The sequence below is a fragment of the Bubalus bubalis genome, chromosome 23 (assembly GCF_019923935.1).
Source record: "Bubalus bubalis isolate 160015118507 breed Murrah chromosome 23, NDDB_SH_1, whole genome shotgun sequence".
Classification (NCBI taxonomy): Eukaryota; Metazoa; Chordata; class Mammalia; order Artiodactyla; family Bovidae; genus Bubalus; species Bubalus bubalis.
In genome coordinates, this window is record NC_059179.1 from 39,468,681 (window position 1) to 39,487,840 (window position 19,160).

At 49.4% G+C, this 19,160-nt stretch overlaps 1 protein-coding gene across 3 annotated transcripts in view; it reads left to right on the top strand.

The window, feature by feature from the left end:
* Nucleotides 1-19,160, top strand: part of GRK5 (G protein-coupled receptor kinase 5) — a 224,515-nt gene that overhangs the window by 155,084 nt on the left and 50,271 nt on the right. For 2 of the 3 annotated variants that reach the window (XM_006048446.4, XM_025273993.3), the window contains exons 3-4: nt 2,765-2,877; nt 18,540-18,617. In XM_006048446.4, coding sequence (XP_006048508.1) covers nt 2,765-2,877; nt 18,540-18,617 — 191 coding nt within the window. Of the gene's footprint in view, nt 1-2,764; nt 2,878-16,127; nt 16,805-18,539; nt 18,618-19,160 lie in introns of those variants that run through there. The other variant, XM_044935210.2, reaches the window with a different exon arrangement.

The following is a 19,160-nucleotide window of genomic DNA, read 5'->3' on the forward strand; positions in this document are numbered from 1 at the left end:
ATTGGGGTGGCTATTCCCAAACCATCTGTGCATGGGAAGGTAGGCTGAGTGAGGCAACAATTCAAGGCTAGTTTCAGCCCCCAAACCACTTGAGGAGGGGCCCAGGGGGAGACTTGCAGGGTGTCTCATCTATGTTCATCAACATATCTACTCAAGAGAGAATGGGAAGGTCGTGAGTGCCTTCTGAACATGGTATACTGAGAACTGGTGAAGTGAAAGTGTCAGTCGTGTCCGACTCTTTGCAACCCCGTGGACTGTAGCCCACCAGGCTCCTCTCTCCGTGTAATTCTGCAGGCAAGGGTATTGGAGTGGGTCGCCATTTCTTTCTCCAGGGGATCTTCCTGACCCAGGGATGGAACTTGGGTCTCCCGCATTGCAGGCAGATTCTTTACTGTCTGAGCCACCAGGGAAGCCCCAAGAGCCAGTGGATTCCTTCAGAAACAGTTCTTACCCTCAGGCAGTTTACCCAGGAAAGGAGAAGTGGGCGATAAAACTCGCCAGCCCGAGTTACTTACTCTTTTGGTTTACTGTTGTTTAGTCGCTAAGTCGTGTTCAACTCTTTTGTGACCCCATGTACCGGGTAGCTCTCCAGGCTCCTTTGTTCAAGCAAGAATACTGGAATAGGTTGCCATTTCCTTCTCCAAGGGATCTTCCTGATCCAGGAAACAAAACCCCAACACTACTGGCTTAAGCAATAGGTGGATAAGGGTGCAGGTGGAGAGCAGGCCTCAGTCAGTTGCCTTTGGGGTCTCCCATGATATTTGCAGCTCCAGGCTTCTCTTTCTGACTCAACTCTTTCTCCTGTGTTGGCGTCACTCTCCGTGGGCTCTCACTGCCTAGTGGGAGAGACAGTTGTGTTGCCTCCTGACTGACTATTCATAAGACCTTGTCATCCCGGAGGGGTATGTGTTTCTTTTTTGGAAGTTCTAGCAAAATCCCTGGAAGGACTTCCAAGGCCCCCTGGGTCATGTCCCCTGAACCTATCAGTGTGGCCTGTATGAGTGATACAGGACTCAGATTGGCTGGGACAGAGTCATGTGCTCCTCCCTGAAACTCCCTGAAATCATTCCCTTAGAACCATGGGCTGGAATTTTACGGACTCGGGAGAGGAGGTTCCACAAAGGAAGGGAGAATCCCGGGGACAGAGGAGCCTAGTGGGCTGCTGCCTATGGGGTCACACAGAGTTGGACACAACTTAGCAGCAGCAGCAGCAGCATGCTGGTCCTAGGAAGTAGGTGTGATTATCGTTCCCAGTTTACAGATGAGGAAACTGAGGAATAAAGTGTCAGATCATCTGCCCCAGGGCACACAGGCAGTGAATAGTGAGGCAGGGATTTGAACCTGGGTTTAGCTTCAGAGCCCTTGCTCACAGCCACCAATCTCCTTACAAGTAATGGCTGTACCTCCTGTGGATAAACTCTTTGGGTATGAAAGTGAGTGGGCGTGATGGTTTTCTTCCCATCTTCTTGTGTTTCATATCACCAGGGAAACCCCCTCTAAAGGAATGGTTGTCCCGGTTCCTCCTCTGCACTTGGCAAGGATCTAGCTTTCCTTTCTTCTGCATAGCTCTCCTGATGAGGTCTACTTCACCCTCTTCCTGGTTTCCCTACAGAGTCACCTGACTTTTCCTGGTGCAGCTGCAGAATCAAGGGGCTCATTTTCAGTGCTCTAGGGGATCCAAGGCAAGGTGTCTCAGCAAAACCTTGGAGCATCTTTCTGGCCAGAGAAAGCCTCTTGCGGAGTTGTTGCAGAAAGAGCCAGAAGGGACCCTCCCATCTTCCCTCCAACGTGCATCTTCATTTTACAGAGGAAGACTAAAGCCCAGAGGTGGTAGATGTGTTGCTTGCAGTCACATAGCAAGTCTCTGGCTAGAACCCTGGTCTCCAGGCCTCTGGCTTTGAGCCTTACACTGTCTTTCTTCTTCAGAATTCTCTTGGCTACTCAATAGCTGAAGACTGGTTACTTCCTGCCTCTGTGCCTCTAGCTCCTTAGCTGGAAAATGCAGGGTTTTCACAATGTGAAGGACTCTAAGACTGGGCTTTGCTTCAGTTGGGCAAATATGAGTTTTTGTTTTTTTTTTAACTGCGTTCATTAGAATGTTTTGAATTATAAGTTATTTTAAAAGTTTTTCAAATTGTCCTAAACAATGCTCATAAATAAGCTTTTCAGATGTGGTTTGGACTGCAGGTTGCAGGCATAGTGTGATCCAGATTCATGACTTCACCAGAGCACCTACTCATAATTTTCCCAGCTCTGACCTCCTCTGCATGTGAATGTCGTCCTCACAGCAGCTTGTTGTGCAGTATCAAGATCTCTGCAGCAGACCCTGGCCTCACACCCATGTACCCCAGCACCAGAGGAAAAGAGGCTTAGCGTGCCCAGGCAACATCTGTGGCTCATGTGGGTTTTCGTGGCTTGGGTTGCATGCTCGGCACCCTTATCCAGTGACTGTAACCAAGGAATGTGACATGCTAATCAGCCAGCTAGGGACGCAGTCATAGTGCCAGGAACTGCTAGCATCTCCACACAGAATCCAGGGCATTAAACAGGGAGTGGACTGGAGAGTAGGGGCGAGGTATTAACTGGCCCCCTTTTCTACCCTGACCTTGACCCTCTGAGTCTGCAGAGCCTGGAGATGAGTAAGGGGTCCTGAGAGTTTGCCAGTCACCTTGCTGCATCCATCTGGGATGAGGATCCAGACGCGGGTTGATGGCTCTGCCTGGCCCTCTCTGGTCTCACTGTATTCTTCTTTTCTTTTCTCCAGACCGAGATTACTGCAGTTTATGTGACAAACAGCCAATCGGGAGGCTGCTTTTCCGGCAGTTCTGCGAAACCAGACCTGGGCTGGAGTCTTACATTCAGTTCCTGGACTCAGTGGTAAGTCCCTGCTCCTGAGTTGGGAGCTTTTGGTCCTCTGTGATCAGCAATGGTTTTCGTCCAAGGGAAAAGATAAAGACCTTGTGACTTAGATGGATGAAGAATAACCTTGTCGCTTAAGAAGCTGCCAGTGCAGACTTTGAGAATGCAGACTTGTCTCCAGGTCACCACCTGCTGTGTTTGTTTCTACACTTGTTTACCATCTGCTTCTTCACTAGAATGCAAGCTCCCTGGGGCCAGGACCCTGGGCTTGCAGTTCACTCCTGCCTGGCATTATGCCTGGCCCATACAGCACTCAGTATTTGTGGGAGGAACATGTGTTGACTATTTCGAAGTGATCTGTCAGCTGCTGGCTGCTCTGTCTGCTGGCATACCCAGACACGACTAACGCCATGGGGTCTTCCTTCAGATGTACTGGTCACTCATTTGTTCAACAGTTACATAGTTACAGACAGTAGTTACAGACAATTACAGACAGTAGTTACAGACTACAGTTCAATAGTTACAGAAAAATGCTATATTAGCCATTAAAAAGAATGCAATAATGCCATTTGCAGCAACAGGGATGGACTTAGAGATTATCATGCTAAGTGAAGAAAGTCAGAGAAAGACGAATACCATATAATACCAATTATATGTAGAATCTAAAAAAAAAGATATGAATGAACTTATTTACAAAACAGAAGTATACTCATGGACATAGAAAACAAACTTGGTGGTTATCAAAGGGGAAAGGCGGGGAAGGGATAAATTGGGGATTTGGGATTAATAGATACATACTACTGTATATAGTTTCTTCCCTGGTGGTTCAGTCTGTAAAGAATCCACCTGCAATGCAGGAGATGGGGGCTCGATCCTTGGGTCGGGAAGATCCTCTGAAGAAGGAAATGTTGACCCACTCCAGCATTCTTGCCTGAAAAATCCCATGGACAGAGGAGCCTGGAGGACTACAGTCTATGGGGTCACAAAAGGGTCAGACACAATTTAGTGACTAAATCACCACCAGCATCTTTCCCCAGGTCCCCTGGACTACCAGCCCTGACGAGATCCCTGTTCCAGTGACCAGGGATTAACTGGGAATTTGGGATTATCAGATACATAGTACCCTATATAAAACAGATAAACAACAAAGACCTACTGTGTAGCACATATAACCTATAATTGAAAAGAATCTTAAAAAAAAATGTATGTGAGTGTATATATAACGAAATCATTTCTCTTCACCGAAACATTGTAAATCACCTATACTTCAATTAAAAAAACAAAACAAAACTAAAAACATGTTGATTGATCTGTGTGAGCTTTTAGAACAGGACATATGAACATGCAGGAGTTCCTTGGCACATGGTCAGGAGGTTAGGGCACCTCACCCTGGGCCTAGGGAGTCTATCCAAGGAAAGTGGACAAGGAGTAGGGAGATGAAGGATGAATCATGGTCAGTTGTGAAAGGAATGGGGTCATCTGGGCCCCCCTTTCCAAGGCAGGGTGTGGAGATGCTGTTGTTACCTAGAGGCCCTAATGCCGTCGTTGGCTGCAGCCATCCTGACCTCTGGCTTGGTTTGGGGGACAGCACAATGGGGCCCAAGTTTGTGTATCTGCTTTAGGGTTTCAGTGTGGATCTCTAGACCCACTGGCCAAACTGTCCACTGAACATCTCACTGACAGTCACATGGGCCCCTCAAAGTCAACACCTAAAACTAACTCAGCACCTTCCCCCAGGTCCCCCATACTACTAGCCCTGACACGTTCCCTGTTCCAGTGACCCCACCATCACCCGCATGTGAAATCTTTGCATTGTCCTGGACCCCTCCCTCTCATCATTCTTTACCAACCAGATCAAGGACCATGTGCCTGGTCCCTTGACCTCTCCCGGCCCAGCTCCCTTCCCTCCACAGCCTGTCCTGGTCTCCATGCCAGTGATTGCAATAGTTCCCAACCTCAACTGAGCAGTAGAAACACCTGGGGAGCCTTAAAAAAATAATCAGTGCCTGAGCTGAAGCCCAGACTCATTAATTTGAATCTCTGGGGATGGGGCCAAGTATTTTCATAACTTTTTATTATGGAAAATTTCAAGCTATAAAAAGTAGAAGTCTACAGAATGGTATAATGAACCCCCATGCACTCTTCACCTGCTTCAATAGTTACAGACTCAAGGCCAATCTTGTTTCACCCACATCCTCCCCACATCCCCCACCCTGTAGCATTTTGCAGCTGATCTCATTTCTGTCATTTCATCCATGAACATGTCAGTATGTGTCACTAAATGATGAGGGCTCTTTAGCCAAAAAAACCACAGTACCATTAGCACAGCTAAAAAGTAATAATTCCTTACTATCATCAAATACTCCTCAGTGTTCAAATTTCTGATTTTCTCATGCTTTTTGCAAATGCATCTCTTCACAGTTTATAACCACATCCAAGGGCGTCCCATGGTCTGAGTGTTGTGTTCTCACCCCCATGTGTCATTTGATAGGTTCCTCTGTATTTCTTGTAAGTTGCTCATTGACTTCAGAAATTTGTCAGATTCAATTTCAATCTGGCAGTGGTTGGGAGCTGACTTCATAAGTGGTTTCATGCTCTTCTGCTAGGGAGCTTATGATATCTGGTGTCTTTTTGAGATGGCAGTAGCCATTGATATTCAATATCCAAATCTATTGATTAATTAAGGGTTGTGACATAGCAACATTCTATCATTCCTTCTTCCTTTGCTCACTGAAAAATACTTCCTTTTCATTACTGTTTGGTTCAGTCAGTTCAGTTTAGTCCCTCAGTTGTGTCTGACTCTTGGCAACCCCATGGACTGCAGCACACCAGGCTTCCCTGTCCATCACCAACTCCCGGAGCTTACTCAAACTCATTCCATCGAGTTGGTGATGTCATCCAACCATCTCATCCTCTGTCGTCCCCTTCTCCTCCTGCCTTCAGTCTTTCCCAGCATCAGGATCTTTTCCAATGAGTTGGTTCTTCAGGTGGCCAAGGTATTGGAGCTTCAGCGTCCGCATCAGTCCTTCCATTGAATATTTGGGACTGATCTCCTTTAGGATAGACTGGTTGGATCTCCTTGCTGTCCAAGGGACTCTCAGAAGTCTTCTATAACACCACAGTTCAAAAGCATCAATCCTTCAGTGCTCAGCTTTCTTTATAGTTCAACTCTCACATCCATACATGACTACTGGAAAAACCATAGCTTTGACTAGATGGACCTTTGTTGGCAAAGTAATGTCTGCTTTTTAATATGCTGTCTAGGTTGGTCATAGCTTTTCTTCCAAGGAGCAAGCGTCTTTTAATTTCATGGCTGCAATCACCGTCTGCTATGATTTTGGAGCCCAGAAAAATAAAGTCTCTCACTGTTTCCTCTGTTTTCCCATTTGTTTGCCATGAAATGATGGGACTGGGTGCCATGATCTTAGTTTTCTGAATGTTGAGTTTTAAGCCAATTTTTTCACTCTCCTCTTTTACTTTCATCAAGAGGCTCTTTAGTTCTTCTTTACTTTCTGCCATAAGGGTGGTGTCATCCGCGTATCTGAGGTTATTATATTTCTCCCGGAAATCTTGATTCCAGTTTGTGATTCATCCAGCCTGGCATTTCACGTGATGTACTCTGCATATACATTAAAGAAGCAGGGTGACAATATACAACCTTGACACACTCCTTTCCCAATTTGGAACCAGTCTGTTGTCCCATATCCAGTTCTAACTGTTGCTTCTTGACCTGCATACAGATTTCTCAGGAAACAGGTCAGGTGGTCTGGTATTCCTCTCTCTGCTGTTTGGTTACCTCATGGTAAAGTTCATATAGGGAGTGCTTGATTCTTTTCTTATATTCGTGTGTTTTCAAAGTACCTAATTGGTGTGGCAACCCACTCCAGTATTCTTGCCTGGAGACTCCCATGAACAGAGGAGCCTGGCGGGTTACAGTCCATAGAGTCTCAAAGAGTCGAACACAACTGAAGCGACTTAGCACAGCACAGCACAGCACAGCACAGTACTCTGTAAACGTTCAGGGTCGGGAAACGTTGACATCTAGGACAAATTACACATTTTGAGGCTGACTTACTAGACCTTCCACTAACAGGCCCCTGCCTTTCATGCATGGCTTTCCCTGGGTCTTTCTTGAGACCTGCATTCTGGCCCCCAACCTGCTTCCCTGGTGGCTCTGACTTGCCAAGCTGGTTGAAGCCTCTCAGCCCTGCCTCCCTCCCTCTTGCTACCTGAAAGGCCTCCCAGGACCTCTGCCTGGTGAATGCCAGCTCGTCCCTCTGTCCTCTGCTCTCAGAAACCTCCCCTGTCCACCCCCGAGTGCCCTCTGCTGGAGGTGTTGCTTTGACACACATCTGAGCCTCATTAGAGCTCGATGCTGGCAGAATAGTGCATCATGAGCGAGCTGGCTCCTGAGACAGACCATGGTGCCGTGCTGGCACCCCCTCAGCTGCCAGGGAGACTGCGGGCAGGTGTCTGACCCTTTTGTGCCTCATCTTTTTATCTGTAAGGGGACATAGTTGTACCTGACGGTGGCAGATGCGCTGAGGAGGGACCAAATGTGTTTGTACTGCTCAGGGCAGTGTCTGGCATGTCACAGGTGCCATGTATGTAGCGAGTCAGGCTTTATCTGTCTGCCTGCCTCCTCTACTAACTGGATAGCTCTCATCTCTGGATGCTCATAGCACTGCAACTGACAAGTAATTGATGCACAAGACCCACTGGGATCTGATGTCCGTGGCTGGAGTAGAGGGAGCAGGGGCAGAAGGGTCTAGGGGACGTGACAATCGTGCAAGCCCTTGTACCATTAGAGAACTTTGACTTTGATGTGGGGGGTGGGCACTGGAACGTTTTTGAGCAGAACAGTGTCATGGTCTGATTTAGGTTTTTACTTTATTTTTTAATTTTTTGGCCACACCACGCAGCTTATGGGCTCTTAGTTCCCTGGCCAGGGATTGAACCCAGGCCCTTGGAAGTGAGAGCATAGAATCCTAACTGCTGGACTGCCGGGGAATTCCCTGATTTGGGTTTTGAAAGTTTCCCTCTGGCTTCTGTGTTAGGAAGAGGCTACAGTGGGCCAGGGTCAGAGTGGGGAGCGCTGATGGGTGAGAGCTGGTGGTTGACACCCAGTAGGATTGGAGCATGTTCTGAACCAGAGTTAACAGTATTTTCTAATGCCTGAGGGTGAGAGACAAGAGTTGGGGATGACTTCCAAGTGTTGACCTGAACCAGTGGAAAGATGGAGTGAGGGTAAGGCTGTGGGAGGCTTGTTTGGGGGAAGGTCAGGAGCTTCATCTGGGACACAGCTTCTGATGTCTACCAGACAGCCCAGCAGAGATGTGGGAGGGGTGGTGGGTGTTAAAGTCGAGTTTGTGAGAAAGGCCTGGGCTGGAAATAGCAAACTGGGAGTACCAGCCTATAGCTGGCACTTACAGCCACAGACTAGATGTGCTCACCAAGGAGATGAACGTGGATGGAGGAGCCGAGGACCAAAGTGTGAGCCTGGGACCAAGGTTCCTCCCCGTTTGGAAAAGATGAGGCATCAGCAGCTTTGGGATCTGTCTGGAGAGTTGATGAGGCAGAGCAGGGCAAGGCTAAACCCAGGAGCCAGTGGAATTTTCCAGCCACGTGTCTTGTTAGACTCTTACAGTCAGCTTGAGAAGAAGGGGGAAAAAATCCAATGGATGCCTATTTTCATTCTGGTCGTGCAGACGTTCTGTGTTGCTGGGCCTGTACCAAGAGCTCTCTTTTGGAAAGGAAATGCGAGTCTGGCTCCCTGTGTGGATGCAACACATGCTCTTTACATACGCCTTAATGACACCACCACTCACGAGAGGCTCCTCCATCCCCTCGAATTTGTGTCTGCATCTCTGGGAATTAGCAGAACCTTTCATCGCCCATCCTGACGTCAAATGACCAGCCTTTGGCACACCTCTTTTACGCATGAAGACTTTATTGAGTTTTCCAGGGCTGGCGCAATGCTCATCTGAAATACCTTTTTTTTCCCTTCCATCCTGACTGGAACTCCGAGGAGGGAGAAGGTGGTGGTGTCATTAGGGGAGCACGCCCCTCCAGTGCTCCTGGCTCAGCCAGGGACATCCACACCATTCCCCACCTCTAAGCTGAATTTCTACCGAGTGGAGTTCGATGAAAAATAACCCGTCCTTGTCGGCTCTGACGTCGCCCCCCAGGAAAGACTGCTTGCTCCACAGTCCTAACGTCTGAGATTCTCAGGTTGAGCAGAAGACATGGGCTGTTTTAACATGGGGCCTGGGTGATCCAGGTCAGTGGGACTGTTTGTGCGTCATTCATCAGACACAAGAATGATTTGGCCCTTAGTCTTGGTTATTGAGCGGCTTCTGGGAGCCTGAGAAGGACTCCCCCATTGCCCTCCCGCAGAGAAATGGGTTCAGTGACCCAAGTACCCAAGTCAAGGCTTTGAGTAGATTTGGCTTCAAGACCAGTAGGGTCTTGCCATGGACCCCTTAGAGACTGACATACTTCTCTAAATTGTTTTCTCAGAGGCTTGATGGCATCCCATCTCATTTGAAACCTTCTAGTCCCCAAGCTTGGGTGGGACTCAAAGTTTTCAGGTCTCTGCTCTTTGGAGTTAGGGGAGGTTTGGCAGATACTCAACCATATTTGGGCTTCCCGGGTGGTACTAATGGTAAACAACCTGCCTGCCAATGCAGGAGACATAAGAAACGCAGGTTCAGTCCCTGGGTAGGGAAAATCCCCTGGAGGAAGGCATGGCAATCCACTCCAGTATTCTTTCCAGGAGAATTCCATGCACAGAGGAGCCTGGAGGGCTACAGTCCATGGGGTCACAAAGAGTCGGACACAACTGAAGCAGCTAAGCATGCATCCACAACCATACTCAACACACATTTATGAGATGTCTTCGCTATATCACACTCTGTTCTAGCAGCTGGAGACTATGGAGTGAGCAGGAGAAGGAAGTTCCTGCCCTTATGGAGCTAGCTTTCCAATTAAACAGAAGATTGAAAAAGCAACAAAGGGCATTTTTTAATGAACTACAAGTTCAAATACCTATCAAGTATTCATTATCTGTTGCTGGGAAGAAATTATCTAAAACTTAACAGCTTGAAATAACAACAAGCATTTATTATCTCATGGTTTCTCTGGGTCAAGGATGTGGGAATGGTTGACCAAGGTGCTACTGGCTCAAGGTCTCTTTAAAGGTTACATCAGGGTGTTGGCTGGGGCTGCAAGTTGTCTGAAGGCTCGATCTGCTTCCAGGCTTGTGCACATGGGTGGCATGTTGGTGCTGGCTGTTGGCTGGAGGCCTCAGTTGTCTTCCATGTGAGCCTCTCCAGGGACTGCTCGAGTGTCCTCATAAGAGGACTGGCTTTCCCTGGAGCGAGCATGGTAGAAGCTGCAGTGTCTTCTCTTTTTCGTCTGTGCTGGGTCTTCGTTCCTGCACAAGGGCCTTCTCCAGCTGTGGCAAGAGGGGGTTACTCTTCATTGCAGTACACAGGCTTCTCATTGTGGAGGCGTCTCTTGTATGGGAGCTCAGGCTCTAGGCATGCAGGCTTCGGCAGTTGCAGCGCATAGGCTCAGTAGGTGCGGCTCACATGCTCTAGAGTGCAGGCCCAGTAGTTAAGGCCCACGGGCATAGTTGTTCTGCAGTATGTGGGATCTTCCTGGACCAGGGATCAAACCCATGTCCCCTATACACTGCAAGCAGGAGTTCTGTAATGTCTTTTGTAAACTGGTCTCAGAGCTTCCATGTTGTCATATGTCTGGTATCTCAGTGGTTATACAGGTTGGCTCTATTCAGTTTGGAAAGAGCCTTCTCAAGAACACAAATAGCAAGAGGCAAAGATGATTAAAGTCTCCATCTTAGAGGCTGGCAACTACAAATATGAGGTTACAACAGATGGAATCTCACATCAGGAAATGCTGGAAGTCATTCCAAAATATTCATTAGCTCAAAACTATGGAAAATCACTTGACATTAATAGGCCATCTTATCCTGAAATTTTGTTGTAAAATGACTTAAATTCCTCACCAGGGAAACTAAGTATTCTGCTTCTCTTATTTTTGAATCATATCCAGTATTTGTTTTTGTCCTTCTATCACTGCTGTGATCTCCCAAAAGAGTGAGGGGGATGGTGGTAGTTATCCTTCAGATAGATGTAGAGACCTGCAGAGCATTTGGTGAAGCTAGATCCTGGGAGCAGGGTCATCTTGAAAATGTACCACTTAAAAGAAAAAACCGTAGTCAAATCTATGGTTTTTCCAGTAGTCATGTATGGATGTGAGAGCTGGACCATAAAGAAGGCTGAGCATTGAAGAATTGATGCTTTCGAACTGTGGTGCTAGAGAAGACTCATGGGAGCCCTTGGACTGCAAGGAGATCAAGCCAGTCAATTCTAAAGGAAATCAATACTGAATATTCATTGGAGGGACTAATGCTGAAGCTGAAGCTCCAATACTTTGGCCACCTGACGCAAAGAGACTACTCATTGGAAAAGACCCTGATGCTGGGAAAGATTGAAGGCAGGAGAAGGGAATGACAGAGGATGAGTTGGTTGGATGGCATCACCAACTCAATGGATGTGAGTTTGAGCCAACTCGGGGAGGTGGTGAAGCACAGGAAAGCCTGGCGTGCTTCTGTCCATGCGACTTAGCAACTGAATAACAACAAACTGGGTTCATCTATTGGACATCTGTGGGATTGTCCTCTCTCCTTGGTGCCCCACTCATACTCCCAAACAACACGGCTGTTCCAGAAGCTGCCCTGTTCTTAGTGATGTCACCTGAAGACCACAGTTGATGGGAACAGCCTGTGAGCCAATGCAGGTCAGTGAGTCCTTTTCCTGGGGTTTATTGACTTGAAATAGAGGAAAACAACAGAATGGGAAAGACTAGAGATCTCTTCAAGAAAATTAGAGATACCAAGGGAACATTTCATGCAAAGATGGGCTCGATAAAGGACAGAAATGGTATGGACCTAACAGAAGCAGAAGATATTAAGAAGAGATGGCAAGAATACACAGAAGAACTGTACAGAAAAGATCTTCACGACCCAGACAATCACGATGGTGTGATCACTCACCTAGAGCCAGACATCCTGGAATGTGAAGTCAAGTGGGCCTTAGAAAGCATCACTACAAGCAAAGCTAGTGGAGGTGATGGAATTCCAGTTGAACTATTTCAAATCCTGAAAGATGATGCTGTGAAAGTGCTGCATTCAATATGCCAGCAAATTTGGAAAACTCAGCAGTGGCCACAGGACTGGAAAAGGTCAGTTTTCATTCCAATCCCAAAGAAAGGCAATGCCAAAGAATGCTCAAACTACTGCACAGTTGCACTCATCTCACATGCTAGTAAAGTAGTGCTCAAAATTCTCCAAGCCAGGCTTCAGCAATACATGAACTGTGAACTTCCAGATGTTCAAGCTGGTTTTAGAAAAGGCAGAGGAACCAGAGACCAAATTGCCAACATCCACGGGATCATGGAAAAAGCAAGAGAGTTCCAGAAAAGCATCTACTTCTGCTTTATTGACTATGCCAAAGCCTTTGACTGGGTGGACCACAATAAACTGTGGAAAATTCTTCAAGAGATGGGAATACCAGACCACCTGATCTGCCTCTTGAGAAATTTGTATGCAGGTCAGGAAGCAACAGTTAGAACTGGACATGGAACAACAGACTGGTACCAAATAGGAAAAGGAGTACGTCAAGGCTGTATATTGTCACCCTGCTTATTTAACTTATATGCAGAGTACATCATGAGACACGCTGGGCTAGAAGAAGCACAAGCTGGAATCAAGATTGCTGGGAGAAATATCAATAACCTCAGATATGCAGATGATACCACCCTTATGGCAGAAAGTGAAGAGGAACTAAAAAGCCTCTTGATGAAGGTGAAAGATGAGAATGAAAAAGTTGGCTTAAAACTCAACATTCAGAAAACGAAGATCATGGCATCTGGTCCCATCACTTCATGGGAAATAGATGGGAAAACAGGGGAAACAGTGTCAGATTTTATTTTTTGGGGCTCCAAAATCACTGCAGATGGTGACTGCAGCCATGAAATTAAAGGATGCTTACTCCTTGGAAGGAAAGTTATGACCAACCTAGATAGCATATTCAACAGCAGAGACATTACTTTGCCAACAAAGGTCCGTCTAGTCAAGGCTATGGTTTTTCCAGTGGTCATGTATGGATGTGAGAGTTGGACTGTGAAGACAGCTGAGCACTGAAAAATTGATGCTTTTGAACTGTGGTGTTGGAGAAGACTCTTGAGGGTCCCTTGGACTGCAAGGAAATCCAACCAGTCCATCCTAAAGATCAGCCCTGGGTGTTCATTGGAAGGAATGATGCTAAAGCTGAATCTCCAGTACTTTGGCCACCTCATGCGAAGAGTTGACTCATTGGAAAAGAGTCTGATGCTGGGAGGGATTGGGGGCAGGAGGAGAAGGGGACGACAGAGGATGAGATGGCTGGATGGCATCACTGACTCGATGGACCTGAGTCTGAGTGAACTCCGGGAGTTGGTGATGGACAGGGAGGCCTGGCGTGCTGTGATTCATGGGGTCACAAAGAGTTGGACACGACTGAGCGACTGAACTGAACTGATTGACTTGAGGGGAATTCCTTCTCTGGTAGAGGAGGCTTAGAATAAAAAACCTGGGCACCATGTTTCCTGCCACTGGAGCAAGTCAGGCAGCACCGAGGGAGAATGAGGCCAACACACACAGAGACACACACACACAGACACACACACACACACAGACACACACACACATAGACACAGACACACACGCAGACACACATACACACATGCAGACACAGACATACACACACAGACACACACACACAGACACAGAGACATACACAGAGACACACACGCACACACACAGACACACAAAGACACAGACACATACACACACACAGACATATATACACACACAGACACAGACACACACACACATATAGACACATACACACAGACACATACACACACAGACACACAGACACAGACACACACACACAAACAGCCACAAATATACACACAGACACACACACTGTGAGCGTAGGTTCCAGAGGTGCTCACATACCTGGTTCTGTTGCTCTGGGCCAGGCTGCATTTCCATTTTCCCCACAAGTTGGTTGTTCACCCCATCCTCGGAGCTCAGGAACCCAGAGATTCTAGTTGTGCCTGAATCAGACTAGGTTGAGGTTATTTTCACTTAGAATTGAAAGAGTAACAGGGAGAGCCCTTTGCATGATGGCCTTGAGAGCCCTGTGGGGAGTGAGAACAGGGGAAGAATGCTGGGGGCTGGGGGCAGAGGAGGAGCGGTGAAGGGGTGGCAGAGAGCCGCTGAGGGCTGAGCTCCCGGGAGAATGACTGGTGGGCAGGAGGCGAGAGCACAGGCTCTCCGCTGTGGGGCTCAGACACGTCAGCCAACCACCCCCCGCCCCATCCCACCCCACCCCAAGAGAGGGTCAGAACCCTTTCCTCTAACTTTTCTGAGTTCACCTCTGTCAAGATGTGTCGCTCAAGCTTGGTGGCTATGGTGCCGCCCCTCCTTGGGATCCCTCCTATCACCCTCTGTGCCTCACGTGGCCAGGGGTCCTCTCCTCCTTCCCTTCTTTCTCTGAGCCCGCCCCATTGACCCTGGGCCAGGGAACCCCTTCCTGACCCAGGCCTGACAGGGCTCCTCACATGATAGCCAGAGATCTGAGAAGGCTCTGCCTGCCCAGGTGGACACAGGCTGTGAGGCTGACCAGGCCCATCTGACCCTGGGACCCTGGTGCGGGGACACCCCTGTTTGTAGAGCTTCTTCATTCTAGCTGGGCTGATGAAAAGTGGCAGGTGATGCCAGCCTTCTGAAGGATTTTTCAAGCATCATTGAGGGACTTGGCCAGAGATGGATGGCTCGCTCACATGTGAATGAAGTAGGGTTTAATGAAGGGCGGTTGTCGGAGTCCTGGCCTATGTACGCAGATACATCCGAGCCTTCGCTGCCTCCAGCTCTGCAGGGACAGGGGCCCATACGGGAAGGAGTGGGAGAAGGCAGCTGAGGAGCCTGGGCGCCCGGCAGGGAGAGAACTGGCAGGGAGCTCCCCATCCTCACTCTCCTCTGTCCCGAAGCGGGGTGGGCAGATGACTCCAGAGGGGCAGATGGAAACCCCTGGCCCCCAGGGCTGGCACCGGCAAGATGCCAAGGCCGGTGTGGGAGGAGCCGGGTGTTTCTCCAGAGAGGGCCACGGGGAGCAGCCTTGCCAGCTGGGCGCGTCACTTGTCCCTGCCGCGAAGACTCTGGAAAAGCTGACCACATCGGTAATTACAGAAGCCGGAGGTGGCGAGACCTCAAAGCCTCTCTGACTTCATCTTCCTGCCAGGGCAGGAGAAGGGCTCCCGAGAGGAGGGGGATGACATCTTGCGGAGAGGAATTCTGCTCAGACTCCTCTCTGTAAAAATCAGCGCCGGCTTCTGTGAGAACGTGGCAGGGCTCCTTGTACCGGTTTGCAATCTTCATGTTTTTTTAAAAACTCATCTGAGAGAAATGTGTTTAATAGAGGACATATTTTCATTAGCATTTTCTGAGATGGATGATGCAATTAGAGCCCGCCAAGAGAATGAAATATTGGCTTTATAAACTAGGATGTACACAGATGTTTATACCCTCTTGGCAGGCACAGATATATAAATAATTCTTTTCGCCTTGAACTCAATGTTGTATTTTGCGCTTTGTGTTACAGCATCTCCTCCCCAAAGCCCATTCCTGTGTTTGGCATAAATCACCGTGCGGAGAAAAGGCTCATTAAATGCCTCCCTCAGCTGGCACCATGGATGTATCTGGGGAAGAGAAGTGTTCTCCAAGTGGATTGGCAAGGAGCTCTTTGGCGCTCTGGCCATTAGGGCTGAGCCCAGGGCAGGAGAAAGTTTCAAGTGGGCAACACAGCAGGGAGGACCGTGTGTGTCCCCTCTGTTGGGGGCGGGGGGTGGGGACAAGCCCCCCCCTCTTGTTGGAGGGAACTCTTATGGATGGACGTCACAGGTCCTCTTGGCATGTCGTTTACCTCTCTGTTCACTGAAGTCACTGTCTGCCATTTCCAATTGTAAAATTCTAGGCTGTTGGCCCAACCCAACTTCTTTTAATTTATTTATTTTTAATTGGAGGGTATTGCCTTACAATGTTGTGTTGATTTCTGTCGTAGCTCGGCACGCATCAGCCAAGGCATACATGTGTCATCTCCCTCTGGAACCGCCCTCCCGCCTCCCACCCCATCCCGCCTCTCTGAGGTCGTCACAGAGCACTGGCCAACCGAACTTCTTACTTGCTGCTTCTGTTTTCTGGCTACAGCTGATTCCGGCAGCTTTTGCCCACCACCTGGGCAAGGGTGCTCCCGCAGGAGCGGATTCCCGGTGGTCCCCGCCTCCGGCCCGTGTGATCACCCTGAGCGCTGCCCGGCCGGGGTGTTTTTCTCCATAGGTGGCCTCTCAGGACGGTCCCCCAGGAGCCCCTCTCGGGGGTCACAGTGGAGACATGGCCTGTCACTCCAGGTGACTTAATCGGTGCGGAAAGCCCAGCTGGAAGCCTTCTGTTGGTTTTCTGCCTCCCAACACAAATGCTCTTCAGGTGGTGGTGACCTGACATGGACTCTCAAAGAAAGGCCTTTTGATCCCAGGCTGGGGAGGCCTGTCCCGGCGTGCTCCCGGCTGCCTCCCTGTGGAACCCTGGCGCCCAGCTGCCCGGCCGGGCCTCTGCTGGGAGGCAGCTGACCTGAAAGTGTTGTTATTTTTTTTAACGTGGGTTTTAGTACCCAGAGCAATAATATTTTCAGCTGGCTATTGAGGCTGATTAGTGAGCCTCAGACCTCCGTTTGGTTAAATAGAGCCGCCTTCGCAGAGGTATTTTGGGACGGTGCAAATCCAGGGCTCTGCATGGGATTGAGTTACCCCCCAAAAGGTAGGCGGCCATTTGCCTGTGGCCTGGGCCCTGCAAAGCAGTCTGGGTAAATTCCCACAGAGCCAGACCACCAGGCAGGGTTCCTTCCCACAGAGCCAGACCACCAGGCGGGGTTCCCAGGGCAGCTGGATACTGGGAGCGTCTCTCTGCCCCCCATGGAAGATAGGTGGGCAGTTGTGTTCTAGAACCCTCTGCCCCGGAGAGGTGCAGCTCCAGCCCAGGAGGGTCTTCCTGGCTGGACTGGTGAGAAACCAGACTCTAGATGCTGAGAGTCTGCTTTGAACTAGCCCGGGGGTGGGGGTGGGGGGGGGGGTGAGTATTGGGGTCTAACTCTACAGTGAGGTGGCCGGGAAAGGAGTTTCAGACCCTCTGTGCTGATGTCACTTCCTGTCTCTTTGGAAATAGCTGCACTTTTGCATGGAGGCTGACAAATCCTTGGGTGGCAGATTTTGAACCAGTTATAAACAATTTGCAATTAGTTCCCTTGTTGGAATGAGAAAGGCAAGCTCACCAGGCTTTTCATTAAGTCGAGGCAGCCTTTTATCCTCTTGGCAAGTGGGTCAAGTGCCTGTGAAGGAGCCTCACGTGGGGTCAGGGAGAATAAAATGGCCCGTCTTTTGAAGCCTCGCTTCTACAGAGCCTGGATCCCACTGGCATGGTCAGCGATCCGGGTCCTAAATTCCTTGGCGTTGTTGTGAAAGGGGTTCGGGCTTGGAGGTCCATGTCCCAGCCCTGCTGCTTCCCCACCACTGACCCTGGGCAGCTCTGCTAAACACCCTGCTCTTTGTATGTGGATGAAGGCGTGTGACTGCAGCCTGCCTTCTGTGTCACTGTGAGCTCAGTCACTTAGTCGTGTTCGACTCTTTGTGACCCTATGGACTGTAGCCCACCAGGCTCCTCTGTCCATGGAATTCTCCAGGCAAGAATACTGGAGTGGATTGCCATTCCCTTCTCCAGGGGATCTTCCTGACCCAGGGATCAAACCCATGTCTCCTGCATTAGCAGGCAGGTTCTTTACCATCGTATCACTACCTGGGCTTAAATACAGTTCATATAAGAATATCTGAAAAATCTCTGTGTGTTCCCTTTGTAAACTGAAAAGCTGTCAAAGTTATAGCATGCATATTATTGTGTTCTCTTACAAGGTGCGGTAATTGCAATGGTGGTAAATAGAGCAGCCGTTAATTGAGTATTTAGTATGTGCCCAGATTTGTCTTGTTTTCTCTGCACAATTGCCCTACACGTAGGTGTTTTTCCCAGCTGCACTGTATGGCGGTTGAAGAAACTGTCCAAGGTCATGTAGCATATAAGGTCTGCGTGACCTCAGGCAGCCAGCCTCTTGAGGGCCTTCCAGTTTGCTGGCTCTAGTTAATTTCCAACAGCTTCCTTTGATTTTCCTAAGCTTGTGGTTCTCCCCACCAGCTGCCTGGATGCCCGACCCCATCACCAAAGGGTCTGACTCTGTGGGTGTGGAGCGGGGTCCAAGCACCAGCGTTGGCTCCCCAGTGACTCTAGTGTGCTGCCGCTGTTCTGAGCACGTGTCCACAGTGGAGCAGAGCCAGCTGGACTGGACACCAGGGCCCCTCCCTTCTCTGGGCCTCACTCCCTGTCCTGCCAAAGAAGGAGTTCCGTCACGTGACCTCCAGGGTGTCTTCTCCAGGGGCCTCTAAGGTTCTACAGTTTTAAGAAGCTCATGAGCAAATCTATTATTGTTCTTTTCCTTCTTCTCTTTTAGGCAGAATATGAAGTTACTCCAGATGAAAAACTGGGAGAAAAAGGGAAGGAAATTATGACCAAGTACCTCACCCCAAAGGTAAGAGGCTGCCCAAACCCCACAGCAGGAGGAGTGGGAGGCCTTATCCAGGAATATGGGCCCCCAGGTCTGTGCCAGGCCAGTGGGGAGCACCCAGCCAGGGATGCCATTGGTCTCCAGATTCAGAATTTTTATCCTCTTCAGAGGTACCCAAGCCTGGCAGGGCCAACGCAGGTGGTCCAGGCCAGAGTAGGCCTGCAGTGGAGAGGCCTGCTTTTTGGGGGCCCAGTCCCCTCCAGGGGCACTCTTGCTGCCCTCTGCTCATGCCCAGGCGTTTGTGGCGGGACAGGTGAAGGCTCAACCGAGGCAGGGGTCAGAGTACCCAAAAGAAAGGGCGTGGCAGGTGTAGGTCTGAGAGGTTGGTGCAACCAGGAAGGGCCCAGGAGTGCTTAGGAGGAGGGCCTGGCTGAAGCTGAGTGGGCAGAGGTAACACTGGCTGAACACAGCAGAGTGCTGAGTATTCCGAAGTGCTCTGGGGTAAGCTGGAGGGCGAGGGGCCACCCTGACCTCCCCTGGGGCGTGGGGCCACACCCATGGCCTGTG